Raw genomic sequence first — 18,432 nt, 5'->3', positions numbered from 1 at the left:
CAGGAATTAGACAAAATTTACCCTTGCAGGGCCCTTTTCCTGCACTGCAAGGGTTAAATGCTCATTTAGTCTGAGGGGGCAGGGATAAAGTGCAATACGTACCTTATTCTTGGCTCTGGTAAGCTTCCATCTGTGCATCAGGCCAGCACCACCACCTCTTTAAGGTGCGCCTGACAGAGGTTTCATACTCGACTCCTCCATGTGTAAAGCAGAAAAATGTGCAGGCCTAAGGATGTGGAGCAATTTTGACAAGTGCCAAGTTGTAATAGCTGGATGACTGGGTCAGAGCAACCTGAAAAACTGCAGCTCTTGTGGGATGTTCCTGGTCTGCAGTAGTAAGGACCTCTGAAAAGCGGCTCAAGGAAGGAAAACCAGTAAACCGGCTACAGGGTTATGGGCAGCCAAGGCTCATTGATGCATGAAGAGCAAAGGCTGGCCTGTGTAGTTCGATCCAATAGAAGAGCTACTGAAGCTCAGATTGCTGAAAGAGTTAATGCTGGTTCCAATACAAAGGTGTTAGTGCAGTGCAGTTTGTTGTTTGTGGGACTGCATAGTTGCAGACAGGTCATGGTGTCCATGCTGACCCATGTCCACAGCCAAAAGTACCTACAATGGGCACGTGAGCATTAAAACTGGACCACTGAGCAATGGAAGAAGGGGGTGGCCTGGTCTAATGAATCACATTTTCTTTATATCATGTGACTGGCTGGGTGAGTGTACATCTTTCACCCGGATGCATTATAGGAAGAAGGCAAGCGGGTGGAAGCAGTTGCCACAGCATACCTTTAGAGGTCTAGTGGAGTTTGTACCTCAATGGGTTAGGGCTGTTTTTGCAGCAAAAGTGGGCCTACTCAAAATTAGGTGGGTGGTTCCTATAGGACAAAGTACATGTTCCACTCTGTCCCATGTTGCTAGGTGCATCCTAACCCAAGCTAGGAGGTTTAATCCTTCCTCCCTTCTGCCATGGCTGATCTGACAACAGGTAGCAAGGAGATGGACTGCAGCTTGTCACAGCTCAGATCACCTTCTCGAGAATAGTAGAGGCAGGAGAAATGCCCATGCACACACAGTGTGTATATATATATATATATATATATATATATATATATATATATAAAAATGAAGGAACACTCTTTATTCAGAGTCTAGCATCAATTCAATGAGACTCCTGTTATATTGATATGGTCAGTTAAGTAGCAGAGGGGGTTGTTAATCAGTGTCAGCTGCTTTGCTGTTAATAAAATTAACAACAGGTGCACTACTAGATGGGCAACAATTAGATGATCCCCAAAACAGGAATGGTTTTACAGGTGGAGGCCACTGACATTTATTTCTCTAATCATCTTTTCTGACTGTTTTTCACTAGTTTTGCATTTGGCTAGGATCAATGTCACTACTGGTAGCATAAGGCGCTACCTGGACCCTGCAGAGGTTGCACAGGCAGTCCAACTCCTCCAGGATGGCACATCAATAAGTGCCATTGCCAGGTTTGCTATGTCTCCCAGCCTCAAGAGCATGGAGGAGATTCCAGGAGACAGGCAGTTACTCTAGGAGAGCTGGACAGGGCCAAAGAAGGTCCTTAACCCACTAGCAGAACCAGTATCTGCTCCTTTGTGCAAGGAGGAACAGGATGAGCACTGCCAGAGCCCTACAAAATGACCTCCAGCAGACCACTGGTGTGAATGTCTCAGACCAAACAATCAGAAACAGACTTCATGAGGGTGTCCTGAGAGCCCGACGTCCTCTAGTGGGCCCTGTGCTCACTGCCCGGCACCATAGAGCTTGATTGGCATTTGCCATTGAACACCAGAATTGCCAGGTCCGCCACTGGGCCCTGTGCTTTTCACAGATGACAGCAGGTTTACCCTGAGCACATGTGACAGACATGAAAGGGTCTGGAGAAGCCGTGGAGAACATTATGCTGCCTGTAACATCGTTCAGCGTGACCGTTTTGGTGGTGGGTCAGGGATGGTCTGGGGAGGCATATCCATGGAGGGATGCACAGACCTCTACAGGCTAGACAATGACACCCTGACTGCCATTAGGTATCGGGATGAAATCCTTGGACCCATTGTCAGACCCTACATTGGTGCAGTGGGTCCTGGGTTCCTCCTGGTGCACGACAATGCTCAGCCTCATGTGGTGAGAGTATGCAGGCAATTCCTGGAGGATGAAGGAATCAATACCATTGAATGGCCCCCACGCTCACTTGACCTACATCCAACAGAACACCTCTGGGATATCATGTTTTGGTCCATCCAACGCCACCAGGTTGCACCTCAGACGGTCTAGAAGCTCAGTGATGCCCTGGTCCAGATCTGGGAGGAAATACCCCAGGACACCATCCGTTGTCTCAGTAGGAGCATGTCCAGACATTGTCAGGCATTCATACAAGCACATGGGGGCCATACAAACTACTGAGGACCATTTTGAGTTACTGCAATGAAATTTCAGCAAAACAGACTAGCCTGCTGCATAATTTTTTCACTTTGATTTTCAGGATTGTCTTTGAATTCAGTCCTCTGTAGGTTGATAATTTTCGTTTCCATCAAACGATGGGGCAGCCTTATGTTACTAACACATTATCCAGTCCGTATCAGTATAGATATCTAGCATGAGATTTTTCCCCATTGAGATCTGAAGTGTTCCTTTCATTTTTTTGAGCAATGTATACACACACATTGTTACATGATACCTAGAGACCGCTCACAGGTTTAAGCAGATGAGAACAGCACTGAAGCCAGTTGAAGTTAGGAATAGGGCAAGTAATACACCTTATCTCTGCACCCCCCCAGGCTAATTGAGCATTGCTGGGATGGGGGGCCTCTGCGAGGGTAGATTTTATCTAATTCCTGGAGTTCAGCTTTACATCAGTTTAGCATTTGTAATATAAAAATAAAGGGAATTGGTTGTGGTTCTATCATATTAAAATGTTGGCAACTATACTGGTGAGGCAGTTGTTACCTTTTCTCCTCGTCCGAAGAGATGCTTGGGCTGTTAGGAAAACAAATAGATACGATTAGAAAAGTGGATGCTAAAATGGACAGTCATCAGAAGTGTATTAGCGGTATTTTCCAACTGACACAGCAAAATCAAAGAGAACATGTATCTGGTTTTGGCAATATGGAGCAGTCTATGACTCTATACTGACCTCATGCGTTAGGAAAGAAGTATGACTCGAACAAATCGGTTGGCTAGGACTTCTTATGCCATTATATTTGCTTGAACTTTTACAGCACCAGCAAACAATAAGAGAATATATTATATACCTCCATTTACATCAATTAATCAGAATTCCATTAAAGTATATGTAAACCCCAAAAATGAATGTCTCTTGTTTGCTCCCTTCTGGTCTGTCAAATATACAACTGAAAGCATTATATTATATCAGATGCAAAAAATACCAGTTAAGCCTACCACAAATCTGATAACTTTCTATACTGACCTTTTATAGTACTGTTACCAGTCGCCAAAATTGTAACCACCCATGCATCATTCTTTATAGAATAAAATAGGAAAAAAAAAAATCAAGGAGAGCAAAACCCCAGCAGGAGATGTCCAGACCTTGGAATCCAAACTAAGACCTCAATACCAAAGCCCCAGAGACACAGAGCAATTGCATTCTCAACATCAAAACCAGAACTGGTTTCTGATGCACGGACCCAGTAGAAGACTACAGATTGATTTTCAATGCCTGCTGCACTTTTATATTGTATCCCTGTATAAGCTATTACGTCTTTTACAACGTCAGCACCCATCTATAGATCATTAAAGGAAAAAGCAAAGGCTGGAAAAAAATGCCCAACACATTGGCAAAATTATTCACTAATACAGTATGCAAAAGAAATAACAATCAGCAAAAAAAATATTCTTACGTATTTATTTATTTTAGGTACTCATATAGCGCCATTAATTTACACAGTGCTTTACATATATATATATATATTATACATTCACATCAGTCCCTGCCCTCAAGGCTTAATCTACGTAGACTGGGAAAAGCAACTTTTCAACAGCTGGATTTTCATTAAATTTTTTTTTTGTAAGCGCTGTCAATTTACGCAGTGCTTTACACATATATATTGTACATTCACATCAGTCCCTAACCCTCAAGGAGCGCACTTTCTAACTCACATTCATACTTACACATATTAGGACCAATTTAGACAAGAGCCAATTAACCTACCAGCATATGTCTTTGGAGTGTGGGAGGAAACCCACGCAGGCACTGGGAGAACAGCAAACTCCAGGCAGGTGGTGCCATGGTTGGGACTCAAACTGAAGACCGTAGTGCTGCTAGGTGGAAGCGCTAACCACTTAGCCACTGAGATAAAACTAATCTCTGACTCTTTCATTTACCAGGCAGGTGGTGCCATGGTTGGGACTCGAACTGAAGATCCTAGTGCTGCTAGGTGGAAGTGCTAACCACTTAGCCACTGAGATAAAACTAATCTCTGACTCTTTCATTTGCCAGTTCATATTAGCCTGAATATACAGTATATCTCCCTTCCTTCAAATGTTTTTCATCATCTGCACAAAATATGGAGGAAAATGAAATATGTAATGTACATAGTGTTCTATTTACTCTAGTCTATGTTACATTATGTTTATACAAGCTCAAGGAAGAAATTACAGTATATCAATTTTAAACAGATGATTTGATTTTATTTTGCTACTTTTTGGCAATGCAATGTGCTTAAGAATGAAATGACCCCTATCAACCAATCAAAAAGCAGCTTTCACCAACTCAATGAAAGCCGACTGATGACTGGATACTATAGGTAAATGCACTAATATTTCAGACACAGGTAGATGACGAATGACCAAATTGTCCACCGGATTCTTATATCTATTGGAAACTCTAGCACAGCGTTTCTCAACCCTTTTCACATGGAGGACCTCTTAAAATAACATTCAGGTCTCAGGGAACCCCTGCTAATAATTGCTATATCTACAGCTCACAGTAAAGTAGCATAGTGGTCAGTGGTAAGAATGCCCCTTACATTTGTGGCCATTGAGAAGAATGTCCTTACGTTGGTGGCCAGTCGAAAGACTTCCCCTTACACTGATGGCCATTGGGAAGAATACCTCCCTTACTGATAGCTAAAAAGGTCTTTGCTGTCATTGGTGACCTACCTAATGGGCAGAAATTGCTTGTTGCTTAAGGAACCCCGAGCAAAATCTGGAACAGCCCTACTGTTCCACAGAACACTGGTTGAGAAAGGTAACTCTGGCAGGTAGATGTGCCCAATTGGAGTTCCCCCCTACTCTAAAACAAACCTTCAGAGAGTCTGTGCAGGTAGGTGGAGCAGGTAACCCAATGCACAAGCAAAATTCCTGACAGAAGAACACAGCGAATGATCTGACATGACACCCTTCACTCCAAACTGAAAAACTATTTTTTGCTGGGCAGAATGTTAAAGGGAACTTTTGCAAAGAGAAACACAAAGGCTGCAATTTTTTTTTTAGAATTTTGTTAGTTTCTGTGGACCATCATTGCTTCAATTCCTCAAATCACCCAGAACAAAGAAAGCTGACAAGAATTGAGGACCTATCTGCATAAGTGTTTAATGTCGTGAACTCAAAACCAGCATTTCTGATATAGGTTAGCAATGGCAGCCTCCCCCTCCCAATTTCTCTTAGGAAAGCTTGACTTTACTAAGCAAGACCATTACGTTGGATTTTATCTTAAGCTGCTTGCTACTGAACACTCACCCACAGAAGATCATGTCTAGCATGTGTGAGATTGGTAGAGAATATCCCGTTGACCATCGTACAAGAGGCTGCGCTAGTATCTCCAAGTCCACAGACTGTAAGTGGAGACAATAGCTGGAGACCGGGCTTATATACCCCGCCACGCTACAGCATGATGCAATGTACAGAAAGACTCTCAGACAGATGTTTTATGTTAAAGGCAGGGAACTGGGATTGTGGACACTTCCCAAGACCACTTCCTGAGTGTTAACTCTTTGGCAGATGGAAGACCTAGCAGTTCTATTCAGTGCAGTTACTGGTGGGGAACCAAGGCAGTGAAAGTGTCAAAGATGGAGGTTTGGTGTGACAAGCACAGTCCTATTCATGGAGTGGATTCCCAGAGGGGGGATGGGTTAATGTGAGGTTCCAATATTCCCAGCCAGGGTTGGTAGACTGGCTGACCAGAGCTAAAAATAGCTGCACATCTGGAGCAGGGAACAAGGGATAAGGCAATATACTGTAGATGGTTGCAGAGATGGAACAAAGAAAGAAATGTAGAGAAAGATTGGTACAGAACATAAAAGCATAACAAAAAGGGACAGTAGGTGTATTCTGCAGAACAGATATGATAAATGCAACATGGCTAGACATTATAGAAAGAGAAATACTAACTGTGAGACATGAGGATGAAGCAAACTGCCCTGCAGAGCACAATGGGGCTTAGGGACTAAATTACTGAAGGAGTTGAGCGTGTTGACTTTGCAAAGTGAGCTTGCGCTTAGCTTAGCGAATCACTTCACCATTCCAATCCTGTTCAAGGAAAAACCCATTTTTAATACTCGTTGCACATGACTGGGTATTCTTTGAAAAGTGGACTTCCACTTGACTTCAACTCATTCACAAATCTAATTAAAAATTCACTTTTCATAGTGAACATGTTCGACTCCTTTAGTAAAGCAATCCAGTTATCTCAATATTAAATCACCGTAATACGCCAGAATACTAGGAGGACACAACACAAAGACTGGGAGCTTGGAATCACAGAGAGAGAGAATGGAAAGAGCTTGGGTGGGAGGTCATTTTTGTTGTATTCTGTCTACTGATCTATGCATTATGCTCTTCTGACCCTGCATTTTGGTGTGATATGCACTGAGACCCTTGAACTCTCCTGACCTCTGTACTCTGTGCATTATGTACCTTTAACTCCTGCACTCTGTGCATTCCACATTCATGACTACTGCACCCTGTGAGTTACATACAGAGGTACAGTCCATAAATATTGGGACATCGACACAATGCTAACATTTTTGGCTCTATATACCACCATAATGGATTTGAAATGAAACGAACAAGATGTTCTTTAACTGCAGACTGTCAGCTTTAATTTGAGGGTATTTACATCCAAATCAGGTGAACGGTGTAGGAATTACAACAGTTTGCATATGTGCCTCCCGTGAGTTATGTGCATATGTGCATCCTGTGAGTTAAGTACCTAAAACCCTAAACCTTATCCTCCGGACCCTTGCACTCAATCTGTTTATTATACTCTCTTGACCCCTGCACTCTGTGTAATACACACTCCTGACATCTGCATTCTAGGGGTAATGCTGCTGACTCACATGAAGGAAAAAGAAACTAGGTTACCTAGGAATAAAGTTAACCCCTTCTATACAGAACATATACCAGGTAAATTATATTCCATTAATAAATAAAATAAAGGATGAGTTGAGAAGACTCTCAAGGGGTATGGTCTCTTGGATTGGGTGTATAAATTTGGTTAAGATAGTGATAGTCCCAAAAATCTTGTATAAATTCCATATGCTCCCAGTCCATAGTCCAGGTTCCTATTTTGGGATAATAAAAACTAATAATACTTAAATACTTACATCCAAATCAGGTGAACGGTGTAGGAATTATAACAGTTTGCATATGTGCCTCCCACTTGTTAAGGGACCAAAAGTAATGGTACAATTGGCTTCTCAGCTGTTCCATGATCTGAGGTAGGATAATTGAATGGAACATTTGGAACGTGGGGGTGGAAAATTCAGGTGAAATGTTTGTATTTCGGATGATTATGATATACTGTTAATTTTTTTTGTAATGAAAAATTTAATAAAAGATTTAAATAAGAAAAAAAAAAAAAAAAGAAAGAAACCGGAAACCACAAGGATTCAATCACTTCCGGTTTGTTTGTTAACAAAGCATTACTGGCTTGTACAGCATTTGATCAAACCAATCTCGGCTTGTTCAGATGCTTTGGATGCCAGAGGAGAGAAAAGGGGTCTAATAGACCCCAGACCTCTTCGTAAAGACGACCAGCTAAGGCCCATGATATCACAAGGGATGTTGTTCATACCTTGTGATAGCAATAAAGTTGATTATAAAAATAAAGGTACAGTGTAAATAAAATTAACTAAGTAATAAAATGTAAAGAATTTAAAGCATCCTCGCCCCCTAATGCTCCTGCGCAAATGTGAACGCACACGTAGGTCCTGTACACATCTGTGTGCCCCGGGGAGAGGCTTTGACGTCATAATGCTCGATGGTTTCATACTGACACCAGCTGACAAATTTACGTTTTTCACCACTGAAAAAAATCTGGAGGATACATTTTGTGCACAAATCAGTTTTACATACAGATTGTATGTGAGTGCAAATCTTTTAATAATAAAACAGTTTTAAAAGGATATCACAATATGATGTGATTATTCCTCTATATCAATACCCTGGAAGGAGAGACTTTCAATTGAACAAAGGAGGACCCCAAACAGCAAGATACCATCTCATCCATGCTCTGGCCCACTTAAAGGGACACAAGCGTTATGTGACCTTACTTAACGGTTTGGTAATATACTTGAGGTGAGAGCGCAACCTGTGGGGGAGCACACTTATGCAAGTTTGTTCACACAATATTATCAATTATGAAGCACTGGATAATTTATTCTTATTTTTATACATTCTTTCCAAGTGAACTATGCACGTTGGAAGACATATATGTATGGACTTTTTTTCTGACTTTTTTTCACATTTTGTTCACTTGTATATGGACTTTGTTTCTGGAAATTGATATTGATTGATTTATTCATTCCATTTATTTTATTTAATTACTTTGATACTTAATAGCAGCACTAGGATGCACATATGATTTACATTTAGTCCTTTTTAGTGAAGCGCGGCACAATTTTGGCATTTAGACCTCCTGAGCAGCTTTAAACCGGTATCCTGTAAAGGCTTTTAAAGCATTGCCTATTGATAATTTAATGTACCGAAGTCTGTTGTGTGCGCAATTTTAAAGCATGATATGTCTGGTATCTATTTACTCAACATAACATTATCTTTTTAAAAATGGGTATTATATTGGGTAGTCACTAAAATTCCGTAAAGTGCATTTTTTCCAAAAAATGTGTGTGTTAAAAATCGCAACTGACACTTTTATTCTCTAGGGTCTCTGCTTAAAAAAATTTATAATATTTGGGAGTTCCAAACAGGGGCGGACTGACCATTTGGAAACTCGGGCACTGCCCGAGGGCCCGGGGTCAGTAGGGGGCCCCATGAGATGCCCCTGGTACCTTTTTCATAGGCTTTTTTGAATTTGGGCAAGGACACAGGGGCCCCATGATCCCCTATTGCCCAGGGGCCCCATGAGTTGTCAGTCCGCCCCTGGTTCCAAGTAATTTTCTAGCCCAAAAAAAAATCAGATTTTTACATGTATCAGCAAAATGGCCTGGGGGTCAAGTGGTTAAATTTGGTCTGGACATCAAAGACCTCCGGTAAGAAAGGAGGTAAGCAAAGCTGATGGGATCTACGTCCCTTCTTTTTTCCATTCTTGCCATTGGAAAGGGTTATTTATATCAGTGTCCATGTTATCCCTCTATTTATCAGAAGACACCTATTTGGTAGAGAGGGGAAAGCCTAGAACCTTTATGAGGGGTAACCAGAGTAATAAAAGCCTAAATAGATCTTCTAATCCTTCCCAACTTCTAAAGAAAAAATAAAGTTTTGTCTGGCTTGAATTTCTTTCCTCATGTAAGTATCCTCTTTAATCACTGATCCGAGGTATTTAAGGCTCCGAAAGCGTTCATAATTGGCTTCATTGAAGTGAGCAGTTCTATCTTTCCCGTCATTTCATTTTCCAGATGAAAACTTCTGTTTGGTTTTGGCACAGTTCACCTTCCAGCCTTATATGGCTTTCCTCGAGATCGGCCAGCATATCATTGCTATCAGCATATGCAAGGTCCTTTGTTGTCTGATTAACAAACATTCCAGAGAATACATTTCAACAGTTTAATATGAACACTTAGCGGTGTGTGTATAAAATAACACGCATAGCTGTTCTTCCATTGTAGTTGCATGTAAACTCATTCTGTGCAAACAAGGCTATGTAGTCTGCAATTCAAACCTGTGAATTTCAATGGTGCTGAGGAATACATTTAGCTCCTATGATAGTCAGAGCCATCTAGTGGCCATAATATATGGCCACTAGATGGCACTGACTAGCTTAGGAAATAAGTATGGTCTTCAGCAACATCTAGTGGTCATAATGCAGTATTTTGCACATTCAAACATTTGAATTGCAGAAGTATTAGAGTCAGAAGGGGAATCATAGCACCACATCACCCACTTTAAATGTACAAGAGAAAAAGGGAAAGAGATACACTCCACGAAATTTGGGACTTTATAGGTGCAGAGTCATTCAATGTGAAACATCACTCAAGATAAAACCATCAACATTTATTATACGTAAAGTTTGAAAGTCAATTTGATTTTTTAAAAACAGTAAATTGGAGGTTTTGATGAAGTACGGTCTCACACATCCAACATGTTTCGCCTATCAGGCTTCCTCACGGGATATACTTTATCCTTTAGATAGTTCCAAATAGCATGTATATGCGGTGCGACGAATCTCAACATGTTTTGCCTATCAGTCTAAAGTTTAAAGCAGTGGTGGCGAACCTATGGCACACATGCCGCAGCAGGCAAGCAGAGCCCTTTCTATTGGCAAGTTGCCAAGAGCCAGCAGCTGAGCATTGGATAACAGGGAACATAGGGGCCATGCACATGCTCAGAAAGGAGTAGCAGAGGCGTGACTCATTAGCCGCAACTCATCTGAGCTTTTGCATGGCCGGTCAGTGCGCTGTCAAGGATATATATATTGGACTGGCTGTAAGTTTTAATACATACGTTTTTATGAACACAAGATTTTAGCTTGTGCTGGCGATCAGTGGAACTTTGCCCCCTTGTGCTGGTGGACAGTGGAACTTTGCCCCCTTGTGCTGGTGGACAGTGGAACTTTGCCCCCTTGTGCTGGTGGTCAGTGGAACTTTGCCCCCTTGTGCTGGTGGTCAGTGGAACTTTGCCCCCTTGTGCTGGTGGTCAGTAGAACTTTACCCCCTTGCGCTGGTGGTCAGTGGAACTTTGAACCCTTGTGCTGATCAGTGGAAGCTTTGTTATTGTGTTTTTCTTTTAACACAAAAGATGTTACTGTATGGGTTGTTTTTTCCTAAACTAAAACCTCAGTATTCAGGTTTACTTGCAGAATTAGCACTTTGCAATAATTAAGTGGTTTTTGGGTTGGAGTTTGGGCACTAGGACTCTAAAAGGTTAGTCATCACTGGTCTAAAGGATAAAGTATATCCTGTGAGGAAGCCTGATAGGCGAAACATGTTGGATGTGTGAGATTGTACTTCATCAAAACCTCCAATTTACTTTGTTCTTTAAAAAAAAAAATTTGAGGAGTGTATTTCTCTCCCTTTTTTTCTTGTACATTGAATTGCAGAATATATAGCCTGGAAACATTTAATTTTGCTCCATTTGCACAGAATGGATTTACATATAGTCAAGAAGGACAAAAAGCTATGCAAATTTATATAAATAATTATACTCCTCACATAAAGGTTTCAGAGTCTTGCAGGGCCCCTTCCTCAGGGTTACACAGTGTGGGTGGTACAGGTCACATGGAAGGTAAAACGCCCTAAAATGTAGGTGGCGGTTGCTCATCTCTGAATTTGAGCAATCTTGAAAGCAGTATTAAATCCAAAAAATTTAATATACTGCAGCTTTCTGATCCTTGGATGTGGTTGCTGCATTAGTTTTCTTTTTGGTAGGGTTTTTTCCGCTCCGTTTTTACCTGGTCATCTGGTCAGTAACACAGCTCCTTTATTAGAGTTCATCCACTCTGGATGGAGGAGCGACAGAGAAACATTTGGACAGCAGCACTGTTAATAGAGTAGTAATAGATGTACTAGCAGATTTAGGTACACTAACAAACTGAAGCCAAATTCCAACTAACACAGTTACAGCAACAGTTTTTTTTCCTTTTGGGATTAAGCTGATCATTGCAACTACTCAGTTGTAAATAATTTGTCTCACCCCCCTAATTGCTACATCAGCAGAACAGCTTGCTCTGTTAAAGTAAGTTGAAAAATAACAAACTAACTGCCGGATCACCAGATGAAAATTAAGGAAAGAAAGTCTAAAAACAGAAAACGAATGCAGCCACCACATCTAAGAATTGGTAAGCTGCACTATAATGTATAAATGTTTGCTGTTGGTTTAATATTGCTTTAAATACTCCTAAATATAACAACCCCACTCCAGTTTTAGGTATACTCACTGCATATCATCCAGCTTGCCCAGTAGGCGCTCTGCCAGCTGTTTCTCTTTGGATTGTAGGATATATTTATCATTGGTCCGATAAGACTCCAGTTCTTTAAGTTCAGTCTCCCCGGGAGTCATACCCAATACCCGTTTAGCCCTAAGGAAAACAGACAAGAAGTCAGTCATTCAATAAATTCCTAAATATCACAGTAAATATTGCTACAAGATAAAAGACCATCCACTATTGAACATCTGGTTGACCTTATGTATTGAATGCCAGTATAATATCTCCACAGACAACAGATTTCATCCTTGCTTCATAAATAACAGGTGAAATCTGGAAGTCTGAACATATTTGGCAGTTGTGAGAAAAACAAAAAGGCAGATCTTAATGGATAAGAGAAAGAAGGAGAGCGAAAGAAAGATGGGAAGGGATACCTATCAAGACAATCAGAAACCTCCGTGACTATGCTCACCTTCCCTTTATACTTTTTTTTTTTAAAACACGACTTCTACTTGTTTTTATAGCGTTTTACCAACTTCAGACTCCCACTGTGCTTTTACAACACTCAACACAAGATGTGTCCTCCCTTACTGACGCATTTCACCCAACATCTGGGCTTAATTGTATATGCATATATGGCCTGGTTTAAGAGGATGTTTCTTCAAGGCTTCACCTAGATCAGGAACATTTAGAATGAAGGATGGATCTTAACAGGTTCAGCATACTCTGGAGGGATTACATCTCTGAGCTGGTCTGGAAAACTTTACAGCCAAAAAAAAAAATTATTTGTTGAACCCATTTTCCCACAACTGTGGAAGGTCACGTGACTGGGTTATTTTTTTTTTTCCTTTATCTCTGCTATTCAGAGGTCTCCAAATCCAGTGAAGTGCCAAGCAATCTACCCTTACTATTAAGAAAATCAAATATTACACATACTTACTAGTCCATAGAACCAGCGCTGTCTTGCTTGCACGGAAATTTCTCCCTATACTGCTCTTCTCTGGTACCGCCATCTTGAATGTAGATCCAGCCCATGCACAGTCATACCATAGAGATCTATGCCAGGTTTATGGGAGCTGGCAGAAACCCTGTGGTGATTCTGCACATGCGTGACATCCTGTAAATTGACTCCTGGGAATGTGCAACGTAGAAATCCCAGGAGGCAGTTTGTTGGACCTCATGTTGCATGTGCAAAAACACAGCAAGGGATCCCAAAAGTAACCCACGGTATGTTAGTGCATGTGCAGGTCCAAGCTATATCTATATTTCTTTTTAAATCCTCACCTAGGCAAGGAATTAAAAAGAAAATGTTTTGCAATTGTGTAATAGGGAAAGGAGGCATGAGAGAAGACTGTAACAAAGGTGAAGGTCTCTGATGTTTCCCCTGCCCTCCAAGGTAACGAAGCACAGATCATGCTTGGTTACTTGCTTATCTGGCTATAATAGCCGGGGAATGATAGGTCTGAAGCCGGAAGTGACAAAAATCATCATTACTTCCAGGTTTATTCATCTAACAGAAGATCAGGAATGGATGTTCTTCCATTTCTTCTGTGGGAAACCATCCTGACTATTTTTGGTGGCCCCCTCCCCAAACGGGAGAGCCCAGGAACCACTGCAAGAGACAGCGAGGAGGGTGGAGAGTTTCCCTTTGCAGCACTGCAAAATTCATCGGGTGGCTGGGAAATGAACCCTGGGAGGCTCTAAAACATCATCTTCTAATGTCTTATATGACAAAGTTTTCACATTAAACACATTATTTGGGAGTGCTTATGGTCTGTCATCTTTGTATCTGGTATAGGTATATATCTAGCTGGTTGCCCATCGTATAGAACAGGGGTCTCCAACATTTCTAAACAAAGGCCCAGTTTATTGTCCTTTAGACTTGAGGGGGCCAGATTGTGGTCAGTGGTATTTAAAAATGCCCCAGTATCAGTGGGAGCAACAATGCTTCAGGTTTGGGAGTAAGAAAATGACATACCATAGTCAGCAGGAGGAGGAATAATACCCCATCACTGATGTTAGTTGAAGGAATAGCACCCTATTGATGGCATCTATGAGAGGAACAGTGCCGAATCATTGGTGATAAATTGGAGGAATAGTACCGAATCATTAGTGTCAATGGGAGGAACAGTGCCCCATCGTTGGTATCAATAAGAGGAACAGTGCCCCATCATTGGTCTCAATGAGAGAAATTATAGAGCATTGTGTCAGTGGAAGTGGGAGGAAATATGTGCCACTGTTGGTGTCAGTGAAAGCAATGGTGGATCATTGTTGGGATCAGTAGGAGAAATAAAACCTTACATCACTGGAAGGAATGGTGCCCCAAGGGTTGGATAAAGGCAAGCCAAGGGCCGCATCAGACCACTGGTATAGAAGGTTCCGTCTAGAACCCCTCATAGGTTCACTTTACAAAAGCTGCACAAGGAAATCAATCAAAGGAAATCAATCTCCACATCTGCAATATAAAGAGATTACCTGAAATCTTCCAGCTGTCTGGAAATCTCTGGAAACTGGTAGGCCTGAATTTCCTGGAGATACTTCTTCAGTGTGTCATCTTGGATGAGGTCTGGCCTTGTCCGATCTGTGACAATAGAGTAGACATGGTCATTTTTCCAAATGTAATCCAAACCAGATCCTGCCATTACACTAACAAGGAAGGGCTAGGAAAGTTGAAGTAAAACTGTCTGTGTTGCACCCACATTCAATGTTATTCAATTCACAAAGTTCCTGGTCAGGGTTTGAAATAAACAAAAAAGTGAGTGGTTGCCCGAACACATAGTTCCAGGCTATTTAAAGGGTTAGTTCATCTTTTCAGAATAAATAAAAAGGTGAACAAACACTGTACACTCTCTCTCCCCCGCCACTGCGGTCCACCTTTGTGGGTAATGAGTGGTCACTGCCCATGCAGGTGGTGTAGTGGTCTGGAAATTTCAAATTCTCATTTTTTTACCACTTTTTCTGTAGAGCTTCTGGAATGGACCAGAGCAATGCCGACTGATCAAATCAGACACATGCAAGCACTGACCAATCAGAATTGCTCTGATCCTTCCTGGAAGCCCTAGATAAAAGAAGGGGAAGAAAATCAGGGATTTAATGCTAGACCAACTGTATGGGCACTGACAACTCATCACTCATGGAGGCAAGTACAGTGAGGACCGGGGGGGGGGGGTATTTTGTTAGTTCACCTTTTAATTGTGAACTTACACTTTAAAGAATAATGTAAACCCGACATTTCATATTCCTGATATGTGCCTGCTGTACCATGTACTTGTATGAAAAAGTATCCTGTTCTCTTTGTATTGCTTTCTTTGTGTGAAATCCCTGGTATTACTGCAAGGCCCTCAAGGCAAGCGAGCACTGCATGGTCAGTTCTCTGGCTGTGTTGTGAACTCAGCCTGCTCTCCTCCAAAAATCAGACTTATGCGGTCATGCCCCTCCCCACAGAGCCATTCACTGGGAAGATCAGTGTGCTGTCGTTTGTCTTCCTTGAGCTCCAGAATCTCATAATATAAACACAGTTTTTATGTAATTGCAGAAACATCTTACAAGTAGACTAAAAGTCTTTAAAAGTATATTATGGTAAGCACAGCAGCTAAATGGTTAGCACCTCCTCCTAGCAGCACTAGGGCTGTTGGTTCGAATACCAATACCAACAGCACTGCCTGCCTGGAGTTTTCATGTTCTCCCTGTGCCTTCATGGGCAGGGACAGATTTAGATCTTGGGGGACCCCTCATACACAGAGTTGGTTTACATTCTCAATCACAGTCACACATTTTTAGAATGCATGACGTTGTTATTCTGAGGTCAGGCATGCACACAAATGCACAGCCACAGGCCACCTACCTTACGTAAGTGCTGTATGTATCGTTCACTTAAGCTGCCAAAATTCAGTTTTAAAAATGATAAAATATACTAGTCCAGAGTAAAACCTTTTGCAGATGATGGTACATTTAATAAAATAAAGTATTTTTTATTATTATTTTATTAATTTTTCATGATATCATATAATTTTTTATATTGTTTTATATTTTTGTATAGATGGGGGTCCCTTTGTCAGGGGACTTTGGGCAGTTGTCCCTTTTGCCCCCCGATAAATCCGGGTTTCCTCCAGGTACTGTGGTTTCCTCTCATACTCCAGAAGATATGATGGTAGGTCATCTGGCTGTAATATGTGTATGTATGAATGTGATTTAGGGACCTTAGATCGTAGGCAGGAATGGATTAGAATGCACAATATATGTGTAAAGCACTGTGTAAATGGTGGGCGCTATATAAGTACCCGTAATAAATAATCACCTGTTAAAATGGGCCTTCTATACAACCTTACTTGCAGCAAATGCTGACAGAACCATGAGGACTTAATCCATCAACTATGGAGATGTCCCAAATTACTCCTATGCTGGGAGAGGGTAGTGAACACAATCAATGTCGTTTTTCAGGTTTTCACCCCTCTCAACCCCAAACCCTGCCTTCAAGTCCGTCTAGATGACCTTCATTAAATGGAGCAGTAGCTTGTGCTCTTTTCCAAGCCTGGAGAGTTCTTTTAAGACGCTGGAATCTCTGGACCCTCCTTCTCAGAATGGTTGCAATGCATGGGAGAAACTCTAAGGCTAGAGAAGTACATCTATTAGCATAGAGGCTGCCCACATAAATATGACAATCTTTGGGACCCATGCTTGGACACCCTGAGACCTAGTCATGGCCAGACTCCTGATGGGTTAAAACATGCCCCCCCCCCCCCCCGGGTTTATGGTCTTGGTTGAGTGGCTGGATACTTATGTTATATATAATCATTCATTTGCTCTGTTGCCTGTTAGGTTTCTGGTTGGCTTGATGGTCTTGTAATATGTCCTGTCCGTATCTTCGACTGAATATGATTTTGTACACAACTTGAATGGCCACAGATACCTGTTCTGGTATTGCTGTGCTCTATTTCTTATTTTTAATAAATCTTTCTTTTAAAAGAAAAAACACCTTTTGTACCATATTAATTTCTGATTAATTATACACAGTGTTCCAAATTATTATACAAATTCTATTTAAGTGTCACAAAGATTACATATTTTGTTTTTCAGTTTAACTCATGGATGGCATTGTGTGTCAGGGCTCTTTTGATCACTGAAAACAATCTGGGACACCTGTGATAATTAGATTGGCAGGTGAGCCCAATTTAAGGAAAAACTACTAAAGGACGGTGTTTCACATTATTAAGCAGAGCACCATTTTCAAGAAATATGGGGAAGAAAAAAGGATCTCTCTGCTGCCGAAAAGAGTGAAATAGTTCAAAGCCTTGGACGAGGTATGAAAACATTAGATATTTCATGAAAACTTAAGCGTGATCATCGCACTATTTAGAGATTTGTGGCTGATTCAGAGCACAGACGGGTTGGTGCAGATAAAGGCACATTGAGGAAGATTTCTGCCAGATCCATGCATCGGATCAAGAGAGCAGCCGCTAAAATACCATTACATAGCAGCAAACAGATATTTGAAGCTGCTGGTGCCTCTGGAGTCCCACGGACATCAAGGCGTAGAGTCCTCCAGAGTCTTGCAACTGTGCATAAACCTTCTATTCAGCCACCAATAACCAATGCTCACAAGCAGAAACGGCTGCATTGGGTGGAAAAATACATGAAGACTAATTTTCAAACAGTCCTGTTCACTGATGAGTGCCATGGAACCCTGGATGGTCCAGATGGATAGAGCAGTGGATGGTTGGTGGACGGCCACCCTGTTCCAACAAGGCTGCGACATCAGCAAGGCGGTGGTGGAGTCATGTTTAGGGCCGGAATCTTGGGAACAGAGCTGGTCGGCCCCTTTAGGGTCCCCGAAGGTGTACAGATGACCTCTGCAAAGTATGTGGATTTTATGACTGACCACTTTCTTCCCTGGTACAGAAGGAAGGACTATGCTTTCCGTAATAAAATCATCTTCATGCATGACAATGCACCATCTCATGCTGCAAAGAATACCTCTGCATCAATGGCTGCTATGGGGATAACAGGAGAGAAAGTCATGGTGTGGCCTCCATCCTCCCCTGACCTCAGTCCTATTGAGAACCTTTGGAGCATCCTCAAGCAAAAGATCTATGAGGGTGGGAGGCAGTTTACATCCAAATAGCAGCTCTGGGAGGCTA

General features: G+C 41.6%; 1 protein-coding gene across 5 annotated transcripts in view; it reads right to left on the bottom strand.

The window, feature by feature from the left end:
- The window catches only part of ARHGEF1 (Rho guanine nucleotide exchange factor 1), a 162,308-nt gene that overhangs the window by 66,984 nt on the left and 76,892 nt on the right, over window positions 1-18,432 (bottom strand). For 4 of the 5 annotated variants that reach the window (XM_089687347.1, XM_089687344.1, XM_089687346.1 and 1 more), the window contains exons 7-9: window positions 14,771-14,876; window positions 12,308-12,448; window positions 2,965-2,994 (exon numbers count right to left, since the gene is read on the bottom strand). In XM_089687347.1, the coding sequence (XP_089543473.1) occupies window positions 2,965-2,994; window positions 12,308-12,448; window positions 14,771-14,876 (277 nt within the window). Of the gene's footprint in view, window positions 1-2,964; window positions 2,995-5,715; window positions 5,829-12,307; window positions 12,449-14,770; window positions 14,877-18,432 lie in introns of those variants that run through there. The other variant, XM_089687349.1, reaches the window with a different exon arrangement.

Source organism: Staurois parvus, unplaced genomic scaffold (genome assembly GCF_062004578.1).
Source record: "Staurois parvus isolate SC_StPar_1 unplaced genomic scaffold, SC_StPar_1.0 ptg000423l, whole genome shotgun sequence".
Lineage (NCBI taxonomy): Eukaryota > Metazoa > Chordata > Amphibia > Anura > Ranidae > Staurois > Staurois parvus.
The sequence above is the reverse complement of the archived record's forward strand: the minus strand, read 5'-3'. Positions and strand labels throughout refer to the sequence as shown.